At 37.4% G+C, this 24,719-nt stretch overlaps 1 protein-coding gene across 1 annotated transcript in view; it reads left to right on the forward strand.

The window, feature by feature from the left end:
* Window positions 1–8,531, forward strand: part of LOC121415400 (ankyrin repeat and death domain-containing protein 1A-like) — a 44,872-nt gene extending 36,341 nt beyond the window's left edge. Inside the window, exons 14-17 of the mRNA XM_041608598.1 lie at window positions 137–226; window positions 635–833; window positions 3,060–3,182; window positions 7,238–8,531. Of these exons, the coding sequence (XP_041464532.1) occupies window positions 137–226; window positions 635–833; window positions 3,060–3,182; window positions 7,238–7,302 (477 nt within the window). The 3' untranslated portion in view covers window positions 7,303–8,531. The remainder of the gene's footprint in view (window positions 1–136; window positions 227–634; window positions 834–3,059; window positions 3,183–7,237) is intronic.
* Window positions 8,532–24,719: the final 16,188 nt, after the last annotated feature.

Consider the following 24,719-nt stretch of genomic DNA (forward strand, 5'->3'; position numbering starts at 1 on the left):
GGACACCTTTTTATCTTACGAAATGAAAAAAATACAAATATTCAACATTTTGTCATGAAAAGATGAAAATTTTCATGATAAAGTATCATCAGGTGATGATTGTATCTTCCCCTCTTTATCCTTGGTAATATTCTAGAATGGAAAGACTGCTTTATCAATGGCGGCCAGAGCAGATAATATCACCATTGTCGATATGATTATTAAGGCGGACAGGTACTTCATAAAGGTAAGGAAATTTCTGTAAAATCTAAGGCAAGTTGAAACAAAACTAGAAAGGAAAATGTGAATGATGCATTTAATGGAAATGTCCTAAATATCATGTACCATAAGAAGGGAAGTTTAGTAAGATAATACAATAAAAATGAATGATTGAGATTTAAAAGTTGAAAAGAACCAGCTTAGAAGCAATGAATTCAATACATCTGAAATTTTGGAAACTCGAGACTCAAAGTTTAGCAACACACTACTTTCATCACAGTTAAACCATCATCACTGTCATAATTGCACTATCAATTATCGTCACCATCATATCTCATCATTTAGAGATAACTTACTTGCATCCAAATGAGATAATTCAACAAATTTCTCATTTCCCTCTTTAAAAAAACCCGAACCCGTCCTGATGACACTATAGCACAAGAGGAGACCAGGGGCGATCCCCGATCTGAACGTCCTCCAGTTCCGCAAAGAGGACCCCGACATCGCGGAGGTCATGCGTCCTATCTGCTACAAACTTGCCCATAAACAACTCGCTAAGGATGACTGCAAGCGACTCTTCTACTACTGGGGTTTTAAACCTGAACACATAACAGCCATCGAAACACAAGAAACAGGTAAATTCACAAAATACACCATAGGTAAAGTCAAACTTGCAATAATTCCACCTTCCGTGTAGTCGATTATTCTCCTGAAGTCAAAGCAATGTTTTTAGACCAGATTGTGCAAAGCACACACGAATAAAGATAATACCCCAATGCTTATGTAGCACATAATCACTGCCAATTAAATGTGTCCCTATATGCGCTCAATTGGATATTGATACTCTGGCTTTAGCCCCGCAGCCTTTTACAGCAAGGTGGCATTTCAAGGAATATAGATTCATGCAAGCCATTCACCTCACCTGGGTTGAGTGCGGCACAATGTGGATAAATTTCTTGCCAAAGGAAATCACGCCATTGCTAGGATTCGAACGCACGACCCTTGATATACCTCTTCTTTGTCGAATTTACCCTTTTTTCTGTTTTTTGTGTGTGATTCTAAAAGATTCGCCGCTTGGCAGAGAGTTGCTTGTATTGTGGAGATCATCATCATTCATTTGTTATTTTTTTGGTCTAATTCTTCACATTGGAAATTATTTTTCTTTTATGCTGTTGGGCAGCCGCAGCTGTGCAACTAAATCCAGCTATAATACTTCGATAAGTTAGATAATTTTCAAGTAAACAACGGATTGCTCGGGATTAGATAAAGACTCATTGTGCTTATATGATTATCGTTTTATGTAGTCCACTCTTGTGAAAATCCTATTCGCATTTAATATAAATCCTACTATTTTTTTGCAAAGTTGAAGCGGGAATTGAAGATATCGTCCAAAATGTGTGTTCATTTTATTTCGCCAATAATTTCTTTTAATCTGTATTATCGTCTAATCGACTTTTGGCACGAACATCTGGGAAGCTTTGACCTTTTCTGTTAAATTTCTGGTTCCGGTTTAATGTTTATGATATTCGAACGCAAAAATAGTGAAAAGCAATTTTCATCTTTGTCAACCCATTAGTTTAAGGTTGAACTGGGATCTGTTGAATGGAAAATATTTTTCTAGCAAGGATATCACTGGATAATGAAAACTTTCAATTTTCAGATATGAATAATGTTACTTTTATATCGTAGGATTTGTCTACCGTGTAGAAAAGAAGATTTTATTATCATCGATTATTTCTTTTCATAAGCTGATATGAAATTATTTCAACCATAACCATGATAACGGCAGTTCCCGTTTTTTTTTATTTCGACAGTCCGTCGAGAACACGTTTTTACTCAGGCTTCGATGGTGAATAAAATCGCGAGTTTCAGGTTTCAAGTTTGGTTTGTTTAATTTCAACTCAATACATCGCATTGCACCGTATACAATATGGAAAAACAAATCCAAGAACATAAAATAATCAAATCAGTATGGGTGCGTCGTGGTCAAGTGGTTTTGACTCCCGTCTTACAAACCGAAGGCCGTGGGTTCGAATCTAACTTTAACGAAAGATTTATCCACACTGTGCTGCAGCACTCGACCCGGGTTAGGCAAATGGATACCCGGTAGGATTATTATAATCATGCACTAAGGACTGTTCAAAAATTGGTTACTCCAGATAACGCCTGGGGTATTTATTGTTGCGCTGCGTATTCCTTGGCAAAAAGCCATATTCCAGCTATCATTATTAATATTACGGTTAGCAGTTCGACCACTCTACTCATCAATATTAAACAATGCTATGTAAATACCAACTCTAGTATTCATAGTATGTACTGATATCTGTTCTGAAGTTCTGACACGCCTCCTGTTATGCAATCATTATAGCAACGATTGAGAACACATGACTATGATGGCATGGGTGTTAATTAAGTACACCTGGTTCTTACTTTTGGTGCTAAGTTCAAAGTGTAAGGTGTAATTTTGACACCTCAGGATGTTGTCCTCTGGGGACACTAACTGGGGTCAACTTGAACACGACAGTTTCTTGTTTATTGTAAAGCCAATAAACACCTTACCTTAATGTATTCGGGTGTGTAGCATGCATAGTGTGGGCGTCAAGTTGTCTGAGGCGGGGGGGGGGGGGGGGGGGAGGTTGGGGTATTTTTTCGACTCTCTTTTTATATGAGAAACATATCCCTCAAAACATACAAACTCGAAGTTGAATGATTATAGTTCAATCAAGTCCGCTCTGTTGGGGATTCAAACAAAAAGCGACGATATCAAGTGGCCTGATCAGAGGCGTAGGCGAGACAGAGAAATCGGGGAAAATATTGGCCAAGCGGGAGAAGAAAATCGAATTATCTGTGATTGTTTGCAGGTAAGCACTCATGGAAGGAACATGGGTACCGAATGATGTTGATTTGGTTACATGGTCTCGAGGATAACCCTATTAAGGAACTCTACGAAGGGCTTACCAACATAGACTGCAATAAATTGGCTGGTAAGTAAACACCTTTTCATTTTTTGTTTATATGTGGCATAAAGTGTGGACAGGGGTGTATCAAGTGGTGTGGGTAAGGGAGAAAGGTGTCTCTGGATCGCAAAAGGACAAAAATGGAGAGGAAAGGAATCAGAAGGTAAAAGAAGACGGACTCCGTCCCCCAAAAATGATAAATGAAAGTGTAAAAATAAAAAATGTAAACAATTTAATGAAGAAAGGGTAAATAAGTAAATAAATTAACAAATGAATGAATACGCAAATAAATAAATAAATAAATAAATAACGAATAAATAAATAAATAAATAAATGAATGAGTGAATTAATGAATAAATAAATAAACAAATTAACGAATACTTAAAAAAGGAAAGGAAAATAATAGAAAGTGTGATTAACAAGATGCAACAGATAACGGACGACAAAAATTTTAACTGGTGAAATTTCAAAAATCAAAATCCAGGGCGCCAATTTTCAATACTTTCATTAACTGAGTTCCTGAATCCGTGTGTATCGGAATGAACAATAAAAGAGAACAAATTTAGACTACAAGAGCAATCAAATGGTGAATGAATAGTTGATTTATTCTGCGAATGGGAATATTATCATAAAATAGGAAGCCGTTTTTATATGCCTTGTTTTCTTATATTCCTTCAACAAAAGGCTTTAGAAAAATATTTCTGTATACTTTCGATAGGGCTGTTCATAATCTTAACGTGGGATTCGAAGATCAACGTTAATTTCCTGCTCTGATCATGCGAATAAATTGTCAATCTTTTTCTTTTTACTGATATTCTTCTCATATTCTTTTAATGTGAATATAATAAAATCCCTAATTTGTACATGACTCTGTGATAAATTGAACAAATTTGATGAACTGTGTATTCATACAAAAGTCACATCAATAACAGGGTTTTCCCCTTTTAACGAAATATCAATTTCCCATTTGACAAAAGTCTCTACGTTTTCTGCAGTCCACTTCCGATTCTATTTGTCATGCTGGCATTTTCTCTCAGTGAACGCAAACTAGACAATGCCTGTAAGATTTTCGGCATGATTTAACGTGGAAACACGGAGTGAATAACAATCTGAAAGGTCGAATCCACCCTAACAAAAAGTTGAAAAAGTTGATTTAAGAGTAAAACCAAACAAGTGCGCTCCCGCCACGCAGTTTTATACAAATTGGCTGATCGCAGTGATACAAAGTATATTTTTAAAGAGTTTTATGAGCGATTTCATAGTTATTGAATCATCTAGCGTACTTTTTTTAAAGTAAAATGGTTTAAAAAATATTTTGGCTATTAGATATTTGAAAAAGCGGTAGATTACATTGAAAAGAGAGTAAAAAATCGGTAGGTAGTCGAAATGCTTGAAAAGCGGTAGACTACCGCCAAAGCGGTAGAGTTGAAAACTATGGATCAGGCGATTCATCATGGATGATGTTCTAGAAATAAAAATTGGCATTATATTCCGATTTGATAATAATAAAAAGCAACCAAGAAAAAAATTAAACGTAGACGTACCCGAAAAACTGCGCATTTAGTAATGAGGTCTTTGTCAAGAACACACAACTATTATCCTGAAAGATTATTTTCTCAGAAATAATCTAATTCCATATTTAGTGTATTTGTTTACACCTATGTAAAAACAAATCGTTATTATAAAGCGTATATATAGAAATTCCTCATATAAATCATTTGGGTTGTAATACTCTTTCAGGACATTTTATTAATTATGAGACCATCACGATTTCTTTTGGCCATAAATGAAAAATATTTCTCCCTACTGAACTCAACAGTGTGTGCCACAGTGTGTTCATAGTGTGGGACACAATGTGAAATAGACTTCACACAGTTAAATTTGAGCACTACTACAGTGTGAATCATATCCCACACACTGTAAAAACTGCGGTGTTAAAACTGACACCAATTGGTGTTAATAGAGGACCACACCCTGAGGTGTTAAAATTACACCCTAGAGATTAACCGTAACACAAAGAGTATAAATGTAACAACGAAAGGTGTTGTAATAACACCTATAGGTGCAAAACTAACACCACCAATTTAACACCGGTGTAAAATAACTGGTGTGGTCCTCAATGTACACCGGTTAACACCACATTTTTTGCTTTTCACTGTCCACTATGTGGACGTACTGTGATCAATGATATAGACATGGTGTCCATGGTGTGATATTGTCTTCACACTGTTAAATTTGAGCATTTGCATGGTGTGAATTTCATCTACACATAGTCCACTATGTGAAGACACTGCCGGGTGTCCACAGTCGGGGAAAGTGTGAATGACGGTGTGGAATGAATTTCACACTGTTATATTTCAGCTTTGACAGTGGGAATCACATTTCCACACCCCCTATTTTTCTCACAGTGTGAACACACTGCACTTCAATCTCTTTAGCATCATCATTCCTTGTTTTATTTGGTTTTATTTTCAGTGGAATGACAACTCCCCCGGTGTTTCGCAGAGAATTGCAATCGCACAGACATACACGTACGCCATGTACATGTTGCGTTATTTCGCTCCTCAAATAAAGCTCTCCTTTCCCCAAAACACCACAATTGGACCAGATAATACTTTTCCAAAACTAATTTAATGTGTATGAACCCCGCGATTATTCTGTGTCACCCTGAAAACTGGCAAATCGAGACCGTTGGTCCAGAAATGTCAGTATAGCTTGCTAACGTTCAAAAAACAAATTAATTACAGCAAAAGATTGGCCGAATGGGTACGTCATGAGATACTCCTCAGCGAGCTGATTTTAAGTGTGTCATGCTCCCTATCTATTATAGGTCCACATTTCCCTGGATATGATACTTTAAATTAAATAGCAATGTTTCGGGAAGTGAGGGAGGGGGAGGCTGTTGGTTGGCTGATGATTGGGAATCTCAATTGAATTTGTGTGTATCACAAAACCAAATAAAAACGACACTTATCTTCTTTGCCCTCATTTCGGAAGTGGGTTTCATAAACGGGGTCACGCTCTTTGCAATATCGCTTAATACGGAAACAAAGAGAGCAATATTTTGTTTTAAAGCTAGTTTCTGTGCCGAATATTGGCGTCCGGGAGGGGAAAGGGAGGGGGGGGGGGGGTGAAAGCTAAGAATATGAAAAGTTATATAAGTTTCTCATACCTTCTGAAAAAAAGAAGCATCGTTTGACAGTATTTGAATCTTTCTCGTTGGTGTTTTAAAAAGCCAAACAGAATGGTAATGATATCAATGAAAATGAAAATAGATAATTGTGACAGTAATAATTTGAAATGCGTCAAACTTAGAAATAGAAATCAATTATTCATTTTTACAAAATTTCAATTACGATTACTTGCAATATACAGTCACAATTTCAATGCACATTTTGTAAACAGGAAATTGGTTGTAAATCTCTGCTCATAATGTCTGTTTGTAGGCCCACATGAAGGATTCTATAATTAAAAAGCTTTACGAAAAAAGCAAGGACAATGATAACAAAAAGCTTTTCTTGCACATTACACATTCTTTGATAAAATATTGTGATATCAGGTGCTAAAAGACCAACTATTTTTCTTTACATAATGACGAATTTTAACTGATTAAAATTTCTAACGAGTTAATATGACAAATAGTAAAATTAACATTCAAGTTAAATGATTCCTAACAATTACAATCGGCATATGAATATTTTCACTTTTTTAAGTTATATGATAGAAAATGATTGCGAAACCATTTCGGTGATCCATATTCCAGGAAATGCGTGAAGAAGGGATGCATATCTTTACGATCAGCTCTTCAGAACCCTGGGCAAATAAAGTCGCCAGGCCAAATTGGAATGACAAATATGATCTGATGTCACCGACAATCTTTCAAATTGGCTTGCTTTATCAATCACCAGCCTTTCAAGATATACTATAGGGCCTATATTGCATAAACGGTTGAACGGCCTCGACCTAAAAATGTCAAATTTATTTTATATGTAATAAACGTCATACGCTTTTATTACATTCTTACTCTTGGTGTTATTTTGTTTTATGTTTCTTTGACATGTATTTTTCTTTGCAACTTTCAGAACAAATTCGGGCCAAAGAGAATAAAAGAGCAGAGGCAAATGGATCCAATTGTGTGCTTTCTTGACCACTCAATGAAGGACATTTTCTGATTTCATTGTGGCGCCCGGGCTATCATAATTGTGATCTTTGGCGTCAAATGAATAACTTACTGATGAAAGAATTGGAAGCGAATGTCAGCAGTAAAAGTTGATTAGATGAGGTTCTTTACCCAGATATTTCAAGGAAGTGGAAACTTCGAGAGAGGCACGTGAAACGGTACTTCGAATACAATACACCAACTACCATGACTCCTGGCAAAGCTTTCATGAAATCATCATGTTCGTCATGATTTCCGTAAAGTCGTTGGTGTTTGGGAAGAATATGGTGATTTTAAACGATTAAAAAAAGAACATACTGTATACATTAATATTCACCTGAATATGATATCACGTGTGAATAATGCAGTATTACGGGCTTCAGGAAATTAATGCATATAACCCACAGTACTGTGTCAGAATGTGTCAACCGTTATTCATTTTAATATTTAATTGCTGATACGTTAATGTATTTATTTAGGTATTTCTAGAAGAATAGAGTAAAGTTATGCTTGTTCACTAGTTATGTACTCTAAAAAAAAAAGTAGGGCCTACTAAATCAGAACTTTAGGGGTTTATTCAGTGACTGCACTTCCAGGGCTCCGTAACACAAAGATTAGCAATCAATAGCTAAATGAAATGACCAATCAATATCAATGTCACACGCGCATTCGGTTTAAGATGCTGACCAGGGACCAATCAGTGCGCTTCTCTCATATTTGCAATCCATCGCAAACCTTTGTGTTACGGAGCCCTGGTGTTGATTTGATTTGCAGCACCGCGGGTGCTAAAACAGCATATGTGACGTGCTATGTTTGAACACCCAAGGTGCTGTTTTATCACTTTAGAATCTCAAGTGCTGAAAATCACCAACGGACGTGCAGTCAAGATATACGAGTTCCCTAAGATGCTGAATTAGCACTTTTTGAAAAGAGTGTATACAAACAAAAGAAAGATATGAGAAGTTTGGGTCGACAACCTGAGACAAAAGTGGTCTTCAATATAAAAGAAGGATCTGTCTCTTCAGAATCCAGTGGGAAATCAATCTTCTGCGCAGATCCACCATCGCGACCGTCTCTTTCTTTATTACGTCACTATCCAAGAGGAAGGCGCGGATTGAGTTGCACTATCTTATTAGACGACTCCTGGCGTCCGTTGCAGAAAGAGTTGCGTTTAAACGAAAGTCAAAGAAATCAATCGCAAGTCCCAAATGCGCGCTGTTGATTGGTTGAAAATCAAGTTACGCGTGATTTTTAGAGTTGCGATTGATTGCAACTCTTTCTGCAACGGGCCCCTGAAGTGTGGCGCAACGTACGTGCATAAAAAAAGCGCCAGATTGTCAAAACACTGGGTCCTTGTTCACATTCAAAGGTGAACCAGATACCATATTGTAACCGACCTCTCCACAAATATGAATAATTCAATTCCAAAGGGTTCTAAAACCATTTTTACGCTTACAAATGAAATGTAACAGATTTTTGTATCTTTATCGGAGTAGGAAATACTAGATTGATGTTATGTAACATAATCATTTATTCAAACTTTAGTCAAATACTAATATTTATTGGAAGACAGGTAGATACTCAAGGGGAAAAATAGGTGTGGTTCGGAAAAAGAAAGAAAACAAAACTACGTTGATCTCGGGGGTAGAAGGGGGTGGGTCCGTTTCAAATTACCAAAGATCTACATGAACCCAAGAACATTTTTCACGCTTAGGCCTTTACCTGAACTAAATTCCTTTTAACCCAGTTATGTTAGTCGTCAGAACATTCAAGTCCATTTACCCCTCCTAATTGTCTGAGAATTATTTTTTTAAATGCCTAAAAGGGATTTTAAATTATTTTATGCTCTTTACTGCTGTCCCCATTGCGACACCGGGGCTACTTCGTCATCATAACTCCTAGTATTAAAATAAATGAAATTTGAGATAAATAAAATGTTGCTCAAATACAGTATATAACTCAAATCCCTCGAGATTTATGAGAGAATTTTAGCATTAAAATTGAATCAAGAATTCAGTTAGTCCCTTACTACGTTCCACCTGGATTAGTGAATTAAGAATAAATACATATTCATTTTATAATATTCATCTCATATTGATATTTTTGTGTGAAATTCACATTTCTGCTGGCTGGTTGACCGCTTTGATAATCATTGCAATAATGTGTGTTGCTTATCATGATTACTGGAAAATGATTGATGAATGATGGGTGAGTTGTGCTCAAAAGTTTGTGGACCCCACCAAAAAATACACTCCTTCATGCCGAGAGTGGAATGTAGACAGCAGCACTACAGTCATGACAATGTTCGGCGAGCCCAGAGAAACAAACTTTGTTGAATGTAACCACCTGACTTCACAATTCAATTTTTAAATTATGGTAACACTTTAAATAAGTTCATTTTTTAATGGAGTTCACTAATTTTTTTTTAGCACAACTGTATATTATATAAACAAGATAAAGATAAACAAAATAAACGATATATCTTTACGATGAAAGATATATAAGACGGAATATCACATTTACTTGTCCTGTTTATAGTGGAAGGGAGAGGGGGGGGGGGGGGTAAAAGAACAATTCTGTAAACGAGATGGCAAAATTGCCCGTGGTTACAGAGCGGTCAGCATGGCAGGTCGTTCTGTCTTACATGTAGTCAAATAAATTGGTCACTTTTGGAGATTACAAGCTTGGCGCCAGTCTAAAAAAAGATAGGCCTACAGCTAGGAAAACTTGTTTGTTTACTCTAAATTGTCGGAAATACATACATATACATGTGTGTATGTATATATACATGTACATATATATATATAACATATATATATGCACACATACATGTATTAAAGATGTCTAATTATTTATGATGTTATTTGCCTGAACGTGACAGAATAAAATCCTAGGCAAATAGTTAAAATTATTGATCTGTGTTATCTGCATGTATATAGCGTACAAAATGATATCATTTTTTATTTATATCATTTAAAATGATATTTTGGCTGAAGTAATCACGTCAATAAATATTACCAGTGTGCGCCCGGCTGACGGTAATTGTGCTTGTTGTGATTTTTTTTGACGAGTGAATTTTGAGTACTGATTGGATTACATGATATGTAATTATGGTATGTATGATTCTGTGCAATACCAGTGCTAATTTATGTTTGCGTAAACATGGTAACTCTCATTTCTTGATTGCACCTGTCATAAAATGTATCATAAAATTCTATAAATCAATGTAACTATCGTCGCGAATCATACGATACTTTTCAAACTATTATTTCATCATAATGATAGAGTACTTTTTATGTTACCTATTTCTAAGAACGGAAAAAAAAAATCGTTTTAAATATTTGGATTAATTCCCCCAAAGGCTGTTAGTTATAGCAATCATCTACATTTCAGGTAATGATATATAGGGGCATGAGAATATGCTTTACCATACAATGTCGGCATTCTATTCCCCCATGGAACCAAACTAGTTCTCAAGCAAATCAGTGATAAGAAATGTACCGAAAATAAGTTACAGGGCATGCGGACGGAGCAATTTAATTCAATAGAAAGTAATAAATTTTAATGGTTTTTTTCTCTGATTATAATCTTGCTAACCATATCGGCTTCTCTCTTTCAACATTATTTTTTAAAAGAATTATCAATATGGGGGAGGGGATTCGATGAACCGGGGAAAGGGCTTCATGCTACCATACCCCCGATAATTTTTTTCTCCTGCCCCGGCACCGAGCTTGCGACACTGCTTTAAAAGAAAGTCCCTAACTGTTGTCTTAGTGAGAAGTAATTTTTCAAATATGAAAATCTTGACTGGTCTCAGACTGGACATTGTCGGACGAGACCAAAGAATACTTGTGCTCGAGAGTCTTGAGCTATTCCACCATTTGGGGAACGATTTTAAACCGAGTTTTGTACAAGCCTGAACAATTTGAGTGGCCGATTTCCTTATCTAGACTTGATGTGAACTTACTGTGGACGAGTGCCCATACTAATGGAATGGACGTATTGGAAAACCATTTAAGGACAAATAAGCGCGGCGCTACAGGGTAACAAGGGGAGGGGTTAATATTTCAAACCGTGGGGAAAAAAGATGAAAAGGAAGGGGGAATGAACATGGAAAATACGGGAAGAAAGAAGAGAGCCAAAACGCTCTGACTAAATTCAGTATGTCATGTACCTATCAAAATATCCGGGAGCCGCTTTGTAGCGTCTTGCGTTTGTACACTTAACCGGGATTTATACATTCAGATGATAGCTTATGTTCATTATTGTATCATTTCTTATATTATGTGAAATAGAAATTGCAAATGGAAATTCTTTATGCGCTGTCTTGTCAATGTCCTTGTTGATTCAAACAACTTATTATGAAGGATCTGCCGCACTTGGAAGCAGTCGTTTATCGACTTATTGTACGTGTGGTCAGCCATAGTCTCATGTGATCTTATATTGATACAATAAATCACCTTAATTATTGATATCGAGATTTCTTTTGTTAATAAATTAATTCCTGTTAATGTAACTAAGAAAACGGCTTGGCCGAGCCTAGTCGGCATACGCTAGCAAAAACGCCCCCATTATTTTTGGGGGACTTCTTCCATTTTCTGCATAGGGAGCTTTTGCAATCGGGCCGGGACCGATTCTGAAACATAACAAATCTATTGTCAATATCCCTTAATGACAAAGTTGTCTTTGTCGAAATCGGTGAATCAAAAGATTTTTCATCAGCTCAGAATCTTACGACGATCAGTTGTCCCGGTTCACCAATTTTCGACAAAGTCCTCTCAGCTGAATTTGATTTGACGGTCATTTTCAATATATTTTCTATGTTGTAGAATCCGTCCCCGTGGCGATTTCGAAAACTCGCTAGTACCGTGCATGAAGACGTCACTACAAGCTCTCCTACATGCTGATAGGCAACGCCGGCGACGTTGCGGAAACAAATCAAGGGCTTCATTGGGCATGTTGAGATGCAATACCTTTTGACTTGTCTTGAAGTATTTGGAATAATTACATTACCCCCCCCCCCCACCGAAGATTGGTTGGTGCACAAGTAGCACCAAAAACAGGGGCCGTGGAACGGTTTTCAAGGGGGGGGGGTGACCATGCAAAAAAAATCAAAATCACATGGTAATTTTTACGTTTTTGTACACGTATTTGAAAAAAGTAGGGGCTGAAGCTCCCCCCCCCCCCCGCTTCGGCGGCCCCTGAAACATTAGACTTACACTCGAGGCTAGATCTAGTCCAGCACCTCATTTCAAGACAATTCTATGTTTCGTTTGTTCTTCAACACACAAACGGTCTAAGCTCAAAACTAAATACAATATTGATTGTGTCATTATTCCCAATAATGAAAGCACAATGATAAACTGATATTTATGTTTCATTTTACATAGAAATGCGCAAAAGTAAATCACCAGTGGTTTCCGTTGGTGTACTCTTGTTTTTTTTTTTGCTTCATTTAAAAAAGTTCAGATTTTTTTTTAAATTCCCAAACTGATCACTTAGTACTTAAGAAAGTTTCAGTAGATTCAAATATATTGTTATATTGTTACACCCACTGGAGAGCAAAACATTCGAAAAAAAAGTCTAGGTTGCTTCAAACGAATGAACTTTACAAAGCTGTAGACAATATTTAAAGCAAACTGCAAAGCGCCCTTGGGAATGAAAATGTTTCGAGAAAATGTTGCTCTCCTATACCCGGTTAAAAGACTTGAGTAAAATGCAACTTCGACATCGTAGAATTAGAGTAGGCAATCGTTCTGTATCTAGGGTAAAAGCGTAATGTAGGTGTGAAGTTTTTTTCTGACCAGAAAGTCCCAGTGGAATAACATCACATCAGCTATTTACCAAAGAGGGCGATCCGGGAGGACATGACGCAGAACCAAACCAATTAATCACTTTATTGCGTCCAACAAGACAAATTTCACCTGTTTGTATGAAAAAAAAATCAGTCACCTACAATCCGATCGTGGAGTAAATGCGAATGTATTCTTTATTTTTCCAAACCTAACTTTAAAAATGGAAATATATTGGATATGAATTCCATAGGGTACGGTGTACAAGCGGATTATGAGATACAGAATTGTGAGAGGCAAGTAGGGGGATCCTTTTACTGTTTGTCGATCGCTCGACTCCATAGAGCGAGCGAACGAAATATTATCCTTTGCTATTGAGAGATATAGGGAGTGTGTGTGAATGGGAGGTGGTGCTGGGGAAGAGGGTTACCGTTCCCTTTGGATGGGGGAAAGTGTTTGTATTTAACATGTTTAATGGAGGAAGAAGGGCACACACTTAACAGCACGTGACCTGTGCCCTGTAACATGAATCTTAGTGATTGATCTTGGCAATGATTTCTACGATTGAATGTATTGTGCACGATCAATCGTACAAAATAAGCGCCACGATCAATTGTTGAGCTTTATGTTACCGGGCCTTGGTCGACTCCAATACAGGGGTTGCCGCATTTGGCATGCCTGGGGCTACTTATTATGAAAAGTTGGTAACTTTTTCATTGCTCCCTGAACACGTGGAATTCTATTAATTTAACATTTTGTGGTTCAGACAAGGAGGTCCTAATTGTCAACTTCGTAAAAAATGAAATATTGTATAATTCAAACAATAAAAAACAAAAGGAACAGTGAGTGAGTGACATTATCGACTCTCTCATTTGCATATCACTGAGTTGAGCATAGAACTGTTTTGTGAAAAATAAGCGAAACTTTAAAGTGTCATAATTTTCTTATTATTCATCCGATTTTGATGATGTTTTCAGCGTTATTCGTGTTTGATTTTTCTCTATTTATTTAAAGCAACTGTTTTCTGGGGTGAATTTGACCTTTAATTGATTGTGATTGGCTGCTAAAGCCATGTTATCATGGTAGTTACCCAAAATAATAAACATACATGTTCCACATGTATACCCTTCGTCATGAATGTACATTGCAAGTATGGGACCAACAGCTTTTTTAAGGTAAAATAAAGTAAGTGCAGCGAACAATTATTTCATGAGGAAGCTTTTGAAATCGATGTTAATTACCACAATATTATCATAGATCTCGACACCGTAACTCCGCATACATTCGTAATTCCGAAGCTTCGTTATTCCGAAAGTTCAGATATTCCGAAGGTTTGTTATTCCGAAGGATCGTATTTCCTAAGGTTCGTAATTCCGAAGGTTCGTTAGTCCAAAAACGAAGTGAGGTTCGTAATTCCGAAGTTTCGTTAATCCGAAAACGAAATGAGGTTCGGAATTTCGAAGGTTCGTTAGTCCGAAAACGAAATGATTAACGAACCTTATTTCGTTTTCGGACTAACGAACCTTCGGAACAACGAACCTTATTTCATTTTTGGATTAACGAACCTTCGGAATATCGAACCTTATTTCGTTCTCGGATTATTGAACCTTCGAATAACGAACCTTCGGAATAACGCCACAAATGTTCGGATTAACGAACCCTTTTACGTTTTCGAATTAACGAACATCGAGGTATAGGCAATTTACGTGTTTCGGAATTAAGAACCTTCGGAATTACGAAGTGTAACCCCGTAACACATCGCTAAATGAATTGACCAATCAATATCAATGTTACACGCGCATTTGGTTTAAAATACTGACCAGTGACCAATCAGTGCGATTCTTTCATATTTGCAATCCATCCCACACCTTTGTGTTACGGAGCCGTGAGACCAAAGAGTTTCGATTGATCCGATTAATCGTAATTATGGAAAGCCAGAAAAATCAACAAATAAAATGCATGTTTGTTAACAAAAAATTTAGACGATGATGTATATTCATAAATTCATCGATTTCTTGACAATTTGGTGTGTCTCCTCTGATTTCAGGGCATTTTATATATTTCCTTTTGAAAAAAAAAGAACATATGACACTGATGGATATCCATATACGATACGATTGATTGGATCAATCGTAACTTTGTAAGACGGGCCCCAGGTACATCGAGATCAACCCATCTGTGTGAAATCTTAGCTGAAAACCGATAATTCTGATGATAAACAACACAAAAAAGGGCATAATGTAAGCTATTAACATTGCTTGGAATAAAATCCGACATTTTATGGAATTTTGTGCTTATTTTCTAATTTCTCAGCAATTACACATATTTTATTCCACAGCCAATTGGAATGTATACATACAAACACTTGGGTGGTCATTTTATTGGATTCTGTTCAAACTCATTTTGAAATAGTTACCACAACTGGTATATATCTATAATAGGCGATATCATTGTTGGTGTCATTTTTTTAGGCCACCAGATTTAAGTTTTTCGGTTCAGCTACATTGGGTAGCTTATCCCATGTCAAACAGGGTCACACCATTAAAGTGGTTGGACATGGTTGGGTAGCCCTTCCGTATTATTGCCCCCCTGAGTTTTGGTCAATATCCAAGCAATAACTCATCGTAATACTGTTTTCATGAAAGATGATTAGGAATTATGAAAGAACAATGTCCTTCTTAATTGCATAAACTAAAAAGGATTGTTCTGTAAAAAAATATCGCAATCCAGGTCACTGGATATTGCCAATGATCCATACAGAGCTACATGCATATATCACATTTGTCAAATTAATCGTCAATGGACATTATCCTATATATGATGATATATAACCCTATATGATATTAACTCAAAATCAACGATAAGCCGCATGACGAGATTCTCTATAAAAAGTCAAAATATTATTTTGGTTCTACACAATGTAAAGTAAAAAAAAAGTTTATCTGAAAGATTAAAGACAGAAAACAAGATCTTCATCTGTCACACCTTTATGCTTTTGCTGTTTCACGAAGATGCAACAATGTGCCCATTCCATGCTTCAGTTAACCCCGAATTTTCAAACATTGTTTTCTCCTTATTATTTAAAGCTCACTGTGAATTTCTTATTTATTTCAATTCTTCTGTGGTTTCAATTTTATTTATGATTTGCCTTTTCAAACTTGATACAAATTTCTTGTTGGTTTCGGAGTATAGCATCATATATCAACTAAAGTGATTATTGGTTCTATTTGAACATGCGTATTCTCAGTCACTGGAGATTGTCAATAATTCTTTTTTTTCAATCAAACATAAAAACATGAAGAATGATATGCAAACAAGAACCTAAACAGAGGACACATTCCTTTTTAACTCAGATCGAATATTATTGGTACGAAAATACCTTCCATTGTCATGATTGCCGTAATTACTGGACATGGATCGCCATTCCACAAAATACCACTCATCAATGGTTAGGAAAGTGCTTTTTTTGTCTATTGCCTCATTTACGCCGGCGAACCCGACTCCAGACCAACGACACCTACCACGTTACTTTCGATGACACATATTCAATACTATTTCACGTCAATGTTCCTAGATTGATCTTGTCATAAGTTGCAGATGGTACGGGGCCACTTATTGTCTGTGCAAGGCCCTGATGGGAACGATTTGTTTGGTTATGCTGACGTAAATTTGACAAGCAAAGAAAAAAAGAAGGAAAAAAGTTTTCACTACAAAATGAAGGTTATTTTCGTATTAAAAGAAATTCAACAAGCAAGCAAGAAAAAAAAGTTCACTAAAAAGTTTCCTTTACATTTACCTTTACATTTTCCTTACATTTCTCCATTCTTTAACACCTACCAGAATTCCAGGGGGGGGGGGGGTGCTGCCATTTGAAAATATACACGCGGCACCCCTAGGAACAAATCTTGGGGTGCATGTGTCTGTAACTGAATATCGATATATCGATGCATCAATTTTTTTTATTTTCACTGTCTCCCCATCTTTCCCTCATTTCTAAACTTTCTTTTCTTAAAAATTCTATTGACATTGAATTAAAGTGTTAACTATATCCTTGATCCTCATTAACCTTTCCAAACATGTTATCCATAAAATCTCGTACAATTCTTTCTGTTATTGATAAAACCTACAGTCCATGACGATCCATAAGCCTGAGGCCAGACGATTATCGTAGAAAGAAATGATATTGGCTTGCAGAGGCGGCGCCATGGGGGACAGGGGCAGCAGCCCCTATGCTTTTTGAAGCAAGTTCTAGAGAACAAAAAAGATTACAGGGAAGGGGGAGAGGGAAAGAAGAAAAGAGCAAGGATGAGAGAGGTCTGGCCAACACTCTATACCCACGTTCTTCAATTGAAAATAGAATGACGTCACCTTTAGTATTTCTTGACCCCACTCAATTAAAACATCAATATCCTGACGCCGCCCCTAATGGCTTCAGATAAGATCAATATGAACGCCACAGCCATACTTGAATTGCAATAAAGAAACACAAGAGCAAAACCATAATCTAATATGTATCGCGTGTCGAGATGATTCGCGGTAAAGCCTCCACAATGAGACAATAAGAAATACACAAACATCACGAAGACATTGAACTTTGTTTTTTCGAAAGCTTTTCAAGGAAATTATGGGTATGCTGTCCGATCCATGGCCTGCAGACAAGGGATAAGATGAAGTACCTTCTCGATGGCAGGTGCGCCCAAATTTTGAAGCGTATATTAAGACCTGTCATGGTTCATGGTGTGGTTGCGATTGCAATTTCGAAAAGAAAAATCATTTTAAATTGGCGACTTTATCGTAAATCTCAGGTGTTCCTAATTTACCGATTTCATATTGCTGTTTTTTTGTATTATAGTCTTATTTGATTTGACTTTGAAAGTTAAACTTGATTAATGAGGATAAATTTAATAAAATATCTTTATCAAGATAATCACTGGGGCCACCCTTTCACAAACACGTTCGTTTTTAGCCATGAATTACTAAACGATGATCAACCTATAGTATCCCGAAAAAGAGAGCAATACCTAATTTTAGATGGATACTCAAGTAACCAGTAGTTTTAAACTTTTAATCGAAAGGCAATGTACCATACTTGCCTAAAATCGATGGTAGGCATGGGGTACGAAAGAAGATAGAGAATTGCTGCGGTTGAATTGGTAACACAGCATAATGGCTAGATCAACGCACACTTCCCGCGACGCTGCACAGGAGCGGATCCGAGGGGGGGGGGCACCCAGCCGGCCCTTTCCCCCTGTTTTTTGGCAACCTGCAGGAAAAAGTGTCCGTTTTAACTTAAAAGAAACGCTTTAAACATAGAGAAAAGTGAGAAGGAGGTATTATACACATGTTTCACTTACGGCCTCGTAACGACCGGCCCGACCCCCTTTGGCATACTCGTAGTGGCACCGTATTCTGTTGGTTCTGTTGGTACGCAAACCATGCTGCTGCAACTGCGCGCCCATCAAAGAATTCTTCTGTGCATGGGTTTCATCAGCTTCAGCTTAAAATATCCAGTTTCAGATAAGAATATCAATATCAACATTTTCTGCTCGCGCTTCGCACTCGCATAATTAATTCAGTTAAACACTTTCTTCCAGATGACATTACACATGTTACATCCAATTAATTATATAGTTACATACGCATCTTGTTCACGATCACAAACATTTCCCAGAATGTTCAATTGTCGGGACAAAATACACGAAATTTCAAAAAGATTAAGCTCGCGCTTCGCTCTTGTACTTAAAAAAAAGATAGGGCTTATCTATATGTCGTTTTATAAGAATGTAGCTAAGAAATGACTGTTCGGGACCACCCTGCAATGAAACAAACAAAAATCAACTTGGAGCGGCCGATCGAAGAAAATATGGGTAATTTTTTTTCCGCCCCCCCCAAGCTGGATCCGCCCCTGCTGTAGGAAACCGCAACGAGATTCTTTATCACTCGTGACGCCATCTTTTTATTAGATCAAATTCATCGACGATAATATTAACATCAGAACTGTACTAAACGCCAATTGATACTGATAATTATACTATTAAAACATTTTTTTATTGGATTTGCTAGGTTCCCACTGCCGATCTGAGTAACTCGGTCTAACATTTTTTTAACAAATATTGCAATAAAATATTAAAGTAACATCGGAACCTGAGTTCTTAGGCATTATTTTCGAAGTTTGTCCATCAATTTTATTTGTTTATTTATTTATTCATCTATTTATTCATTTGCATTTGCATTTGTTATTCATTCATTTTTTTAGGTTGGGGGAGGAAGGGGGGGGGGGGGTCACACCGACCCTTTTATAGTTTAAGGCTATTAATTCATTTGTTGAAACGAATCTAGGTGATTAACTTCCGGCCGTTTCCCATTTACCTCACCTGGATCGAGTGCAGCACACTGTGGATAAATTCCTTGGTGAAGGAAATTAAGCCATGGCTAGGATTTGAACCCACGACCCTCTGATTCAAAGTCTCGTGACTAATCCACTGGGCCACGACGCTTTACACATATATTTCAGAATTTCAGAGTGGACATCGTGTAATTTGCTGCTAGTGTCTCTTAGCATGCTTAGACTCATGTATTTTTGTTTTGGCAGTTCAATATAATTTTCTCGACTAAATCTCTATCAGAAACAAATCTAGAATCGTAGGATGCATTTTAGTGCAATTTTTTTATTATTATTATTACTTTTTTTTTTGGGGGGGGGGGCTCCTTTAAAGTCCTAAGGGTTGGTTTTCTAGCCCCCATCCAATCAGTAGTCCAGTGATCCAAAGACAATGCAAACACTCGAAGGGAGGATAACGAGTTTACCAGGACTTCCTTATTATCAATCAACCCGAGACATTATCATGATATGCTTTTGATGTGACACTATCAATATGTAATGAAATGATAGCTCCCATCTTTGAAGGGTTCAAACACGAGTAACGAGTTCAAGGCGCCTTGTATAAAGAGACCGACCATGAGAGAGCATGTACACCGCACGGGAAGCGGGGGTGATTCAGCTTCCCAATTTTTTTCTCGGAGGTGCTGCGTGTATTATTTTCCTCAGGCAGCACCCCCTTGAATTGTAGAACAAGTGAGAAAATGGTGAAATGTAACCGAGGTTAACTACATTTTATACGTAATCCCACTTTTTTGCTTGTCAAATTTCTCTGGACCACAATAACCTTCCTTTTAGGGGGTGAAACCCTTTCTCTTCTCTTTGGCTTGTCAAATTTATATCAGCTCCCCAAGTCCAGTGTTTCCACAGCTCCAAAATAAATTTCCTGAAATTGGATTCCAAATTTCCTGAAATTCATAAATATTTCCTGGAATTTTCAAGTTTGATTTTTAACGAAAATCGGGCAATAATACAACGAGTGTAAATTTGTTCCGGGTGGCAAAAATCAGGGAATTTAGCATTTTTTTTGTTCCCGCCCTCTTTAAAAATAGGAACAACATTGATGTACGAAATGCGAGCGCGGAGCGCGAGCGAAAAATTTTGAGCTACGTATGGAGGTTAAAATCATGTAAATATAACATGAATATTAATAGTTGCTATATCTAATTGTTTCATTGTTATTTTCGGATTTCTCGGAATTTCCTGGAATTTTTTCATTTCCCGGAAATTACTTGGAAAACGTCTGGATTTCCCGGAATTCGGGTAATTTCCTTCAAAGTGGAAACACTGCCCAGTCAAAAAATCGTTCCCATGGTCCTGGTATACCGTACAGTAGCAGTATGTTGAACATTGTACATTTTGTGTAATCATGATGCGTCGGTCATGGATGCATTAAGGGAGATCACGCAACACTTGGCAGGTACTCTTTGGAACGTTGATAATCTATTGTCGAAAGCCCGTCATCAGTGGCGTAAAAAACAAAAAGGTCTTCAAGCTCGTCGGGGGGGGGGGGGCAGGGATATGTCTTTTGTATGGGTTGTGACTCGTCAGGGGGGGGGCAGACTACCACCTCTGCCCCCGTAGGTACGCTAGTGCCCGTCATGACAATGCAGCCTTTGTCGGAAATCGGTGAATCAAAACGGCAATGCTGTCCTGGACCCTGAAGAAACGAGATACTTGCCATTTCTCGTTAGCTCCGAATCTTTGGACGATCTGCTGTCCCACCGGTTCATGCACCAATTTACGACAAAGACCTCTCAGCTGTCCATTTTTTGGGCATTTTCAATGGATTTTACTCTGTTGTAGAATCCGTACCCAAAGCAATTGAGAAAACTCGATAATGCTGTGAAATCCCACACAAAATGTTCTCACAGTAACAATTAAACGCCCAAGATGCCGCCCGATTTACCTTTTTTTCCTTCCTTTGTAAAGGACGAAGACAAAATGCTGCCGACGTTCCAATAGGCTGGAAAACCAGACATTCGGCAGGAAGTGAGAGAGGAGGAAGGAGGAATACGAGAAGGAGAATGAGTATACGAGCAGGAGGAGAGAGAGAGGGAAAGAGAGAGAAGGGGGATAGAGGGAGATACAGATAAGGATAAAGCAAAAAGAAATTGATATTACATAGACACTGACAGAAGAAAATTATTAAATTTGATCCATTTACCCGAATTGTACAGATCAGGACGCATGTCCTTCTACATGTATACTGTTCAGGTAACTCTACTCAATACATGTGGGGCAAACTTTAAACGACTTCATTTTTGCCTGTGCAATTCTCAGGAGAATATTTTTTTCTGTAATAAAAAAAACAACAACACATACACACAGACGGGACATCAAAACATCATTGAAGCCAATTGAATGCAGTCTAGACATGGGTAACATTTGTCGATGAGTGCTTACAAAATGTGACGATGTGACAAAGATCATGAATCCGAAGTGGCGTATTTTTTATGTACTCATCGCAGTTAAGGTGAAGGTTGAACTTGAAATATGTTGATATTGGGTACTTGGGTACATTATTCCGATATGATTGCTATCGAACGAAATCGCACACATTCGTAATTCCGAAGCTTCGTTATTCCGAAGGTTCGTAATTTCGAAGGTTCGTATTTCAGAAGGTTCGTAATTCCGAAGGTTCGTAAGTCCGAAAACGAAATGAGGTTCGTAATTCCGAAGGTTCGTTAGTCCAAAAACAAAGTGATGTTCGTAATTCCGAAGGTTCGTTATTCCGAAAACGAAATGAGGTTCGTAATTCCGAAGGTTCGTTATTCTGAAAACGAAATGAGGTTCGTAATTCCGAAGGTTCGTTAGTCTGAAAACGTAATGATTAACGAACCTCATTTCGTGTAAGGACTAACGAACCTTCGGAACAACGAACCTTATTTCGTTTTCGGATTAACGAACCTTCGGAACATCGAACCTTATTTCGTTTTTGGATTATCGAACCTTCGGAATAACGAACCTTCGGAATAACGCGACAAAGGTTCGGATTAACGAACCCTTTGCGTTTTCGGATTAACGAACATCGAGGTATAGGCAATTTACGTGTTTCGGAATAAAGAACCTTCGGAATTACGAAGTGTAACCGAACGAAATATAGCAGTAAATAGGTGTTCTATATACTTGGGAGACATTAAAATAATAATATGCAACATTTATATAGCGCTTAATACAAATGTTTCTAAGTGCTGCATACTATTACCCCGGCTTTAGCACGGCTACCCTGATCGGGCGCATCGAGCATTCAAGGAATCTTCCTACTGGGTACCCATTTACTACACCTGGTGGGTGTTTCATAAAGCTGTTCGTAGGTTAAGAGCAACTTTAAGAACGGCTGGTGATCCTTTCTTGTGGAAAATGGTATATTCATTGGCGATGGTTAAGTGCGTAAGAAAGGTTCACCAGTCGTTCTTAAAGTCGCTCTTAACTTACAAACAGCTTTATGAAACACCCACCTGGGTCGAGAGTGGCATATGTAGTATTTAGTATGTTAGACATCAGGTTACACATATCCCACTCTCTACCCTAGTGTTTAGCGCGCAAAAAATAAAAACAACATTATAAATATCATGATAAATAAGGCTTACTCACGGTTATGAAATCAATTTCAAAATGTCAAAATATGCAAAGTTATGACTTTCTTTTACAATATACATCAATCTTTTTTTACATCACAAAGCCTCTTTCGCAATAGTAGGAGAAAAAGATAGGGTTCCCATGCATCCCCATTGTATATGTATAAGTGTCTAGTTATCTTGATGTTCAATTTGCCAAATCGTGTTTTATGGGGTTCGAAATTGGCTTTTTGTTACACAGACAATGGGAAAAATCTTAAATGAATCAGCTTTTTTTTACTACACTCTTAAATAATATTGGTAAATTGCTCTGATGATGGTAATCATGTGTCCAACCACCTTTGGGCATTTTTATTTATCCAGTGTGATGATAATTTGCCAATTTTAAAGTAATTGCTGCTTATTTTTAACCTTGCTGGACAATATGCTTCCTGCATTGGGTAAATTACTGCCCCATATTAGTTGGACACATAACTCCTCTCGCGGTGGTTAACATTTTACTCAATATTTTTTTTTAAAATGTATAGTCTAGATAGAGAAACCGGTAGCAACCGTTTTCCGGAAAGTCTGAAAATAATCTTTGAAAAAAAGTGAAATTTATGCCAAAATTTTCATGTGTTTGGTCAAAAATTTGCATATGAATTGATATCTGTTTTATCATAAACATCAACAAATATAATTTCTGCACTCGACATGAAAGATGATATTAACGAGAATATTGATATGCTTCATGACAGTATTAATGTTTCAATATGCTTAGATAAAGGGCAAATACTTCCAAATGCATTATCACTCGATGTTGCGTTCAAATGACACCAAAAAACAGTCTTCGTGTCTAGTCACACTGACTATGATACCGACTACAAATGCGATCGCCGACATACCTTTCAAGAGAGAACAATGGCTTGAATCGGGATTGCATCGCCTTTGTTGGTGTGACTTACACGCTCATTCAATTTTTTAAGGCCTGGTCACACCAAGGAGGTATCTCCTTGGTCACACGCCCGAGCGTTGTTGAGGCGGTCGTGGAGCGGTAGGGAGAGAGGGTCGAATTTCGCTCACAAAACTGGGGAAAATACATCGAAAACAAAAATCGAAAAAAAACCCCACAAACAATCGAAATCGAAAATGGTGAACGGTAGCGAGCGGTGATGATTTTTTTCCCGCTCCACGACCGCTCCAACAACGCTCGGGCGGTGTGACCAGCCTTTAATTAGACAACAGATATTGGAATTTTTATAACACATTACGTGCTAGCGTGGACATGAATATCAGGTAGAGGTTGCAAACATAAGGGCATTTTCTCATTGAGGTGATTATGTCTTTTCGGGGGTCAAAAAAGGAGAACGTTATGTCGCGCTCGAAAAGGCACAAATAACATCCCAAAACGCATTCTATTTCTCCCATTCAAATGCCTTCACAAAGAACATTCTGACTTATTTGCACCAAATTTAGAATATTTACAGCATGCAAACAAGACTTGTGTATGGAATGTTGTTTTTCGTTAGACGGTAGACACCGACATGGTATAGATGAACCATTTTCCCCGCCAACTTTGTCACGCGCCATTCATGCACGCCTTTCATATAATATAACAAAAAACATTCTGAATCTGTGATGAAGACAATAAACCTTATTCAAACATGATACCCA

The sequence above is a fragment of the Lytechinus variegatus genome, chromosome 5 (assembly GCF_018143015.1).
Source record: "Lytechinus variegatus isolate NC3 chromosome 5, Lvar_3.0, whole genome shotgun sequence".
NCBI classification, from domain to species: Eukaryota; Metazoa; Echinodermata; class Echinoidea; order Temnopleuroida; family Toxopneustidae; genus Lytechinus; species Lytechinus variegatus.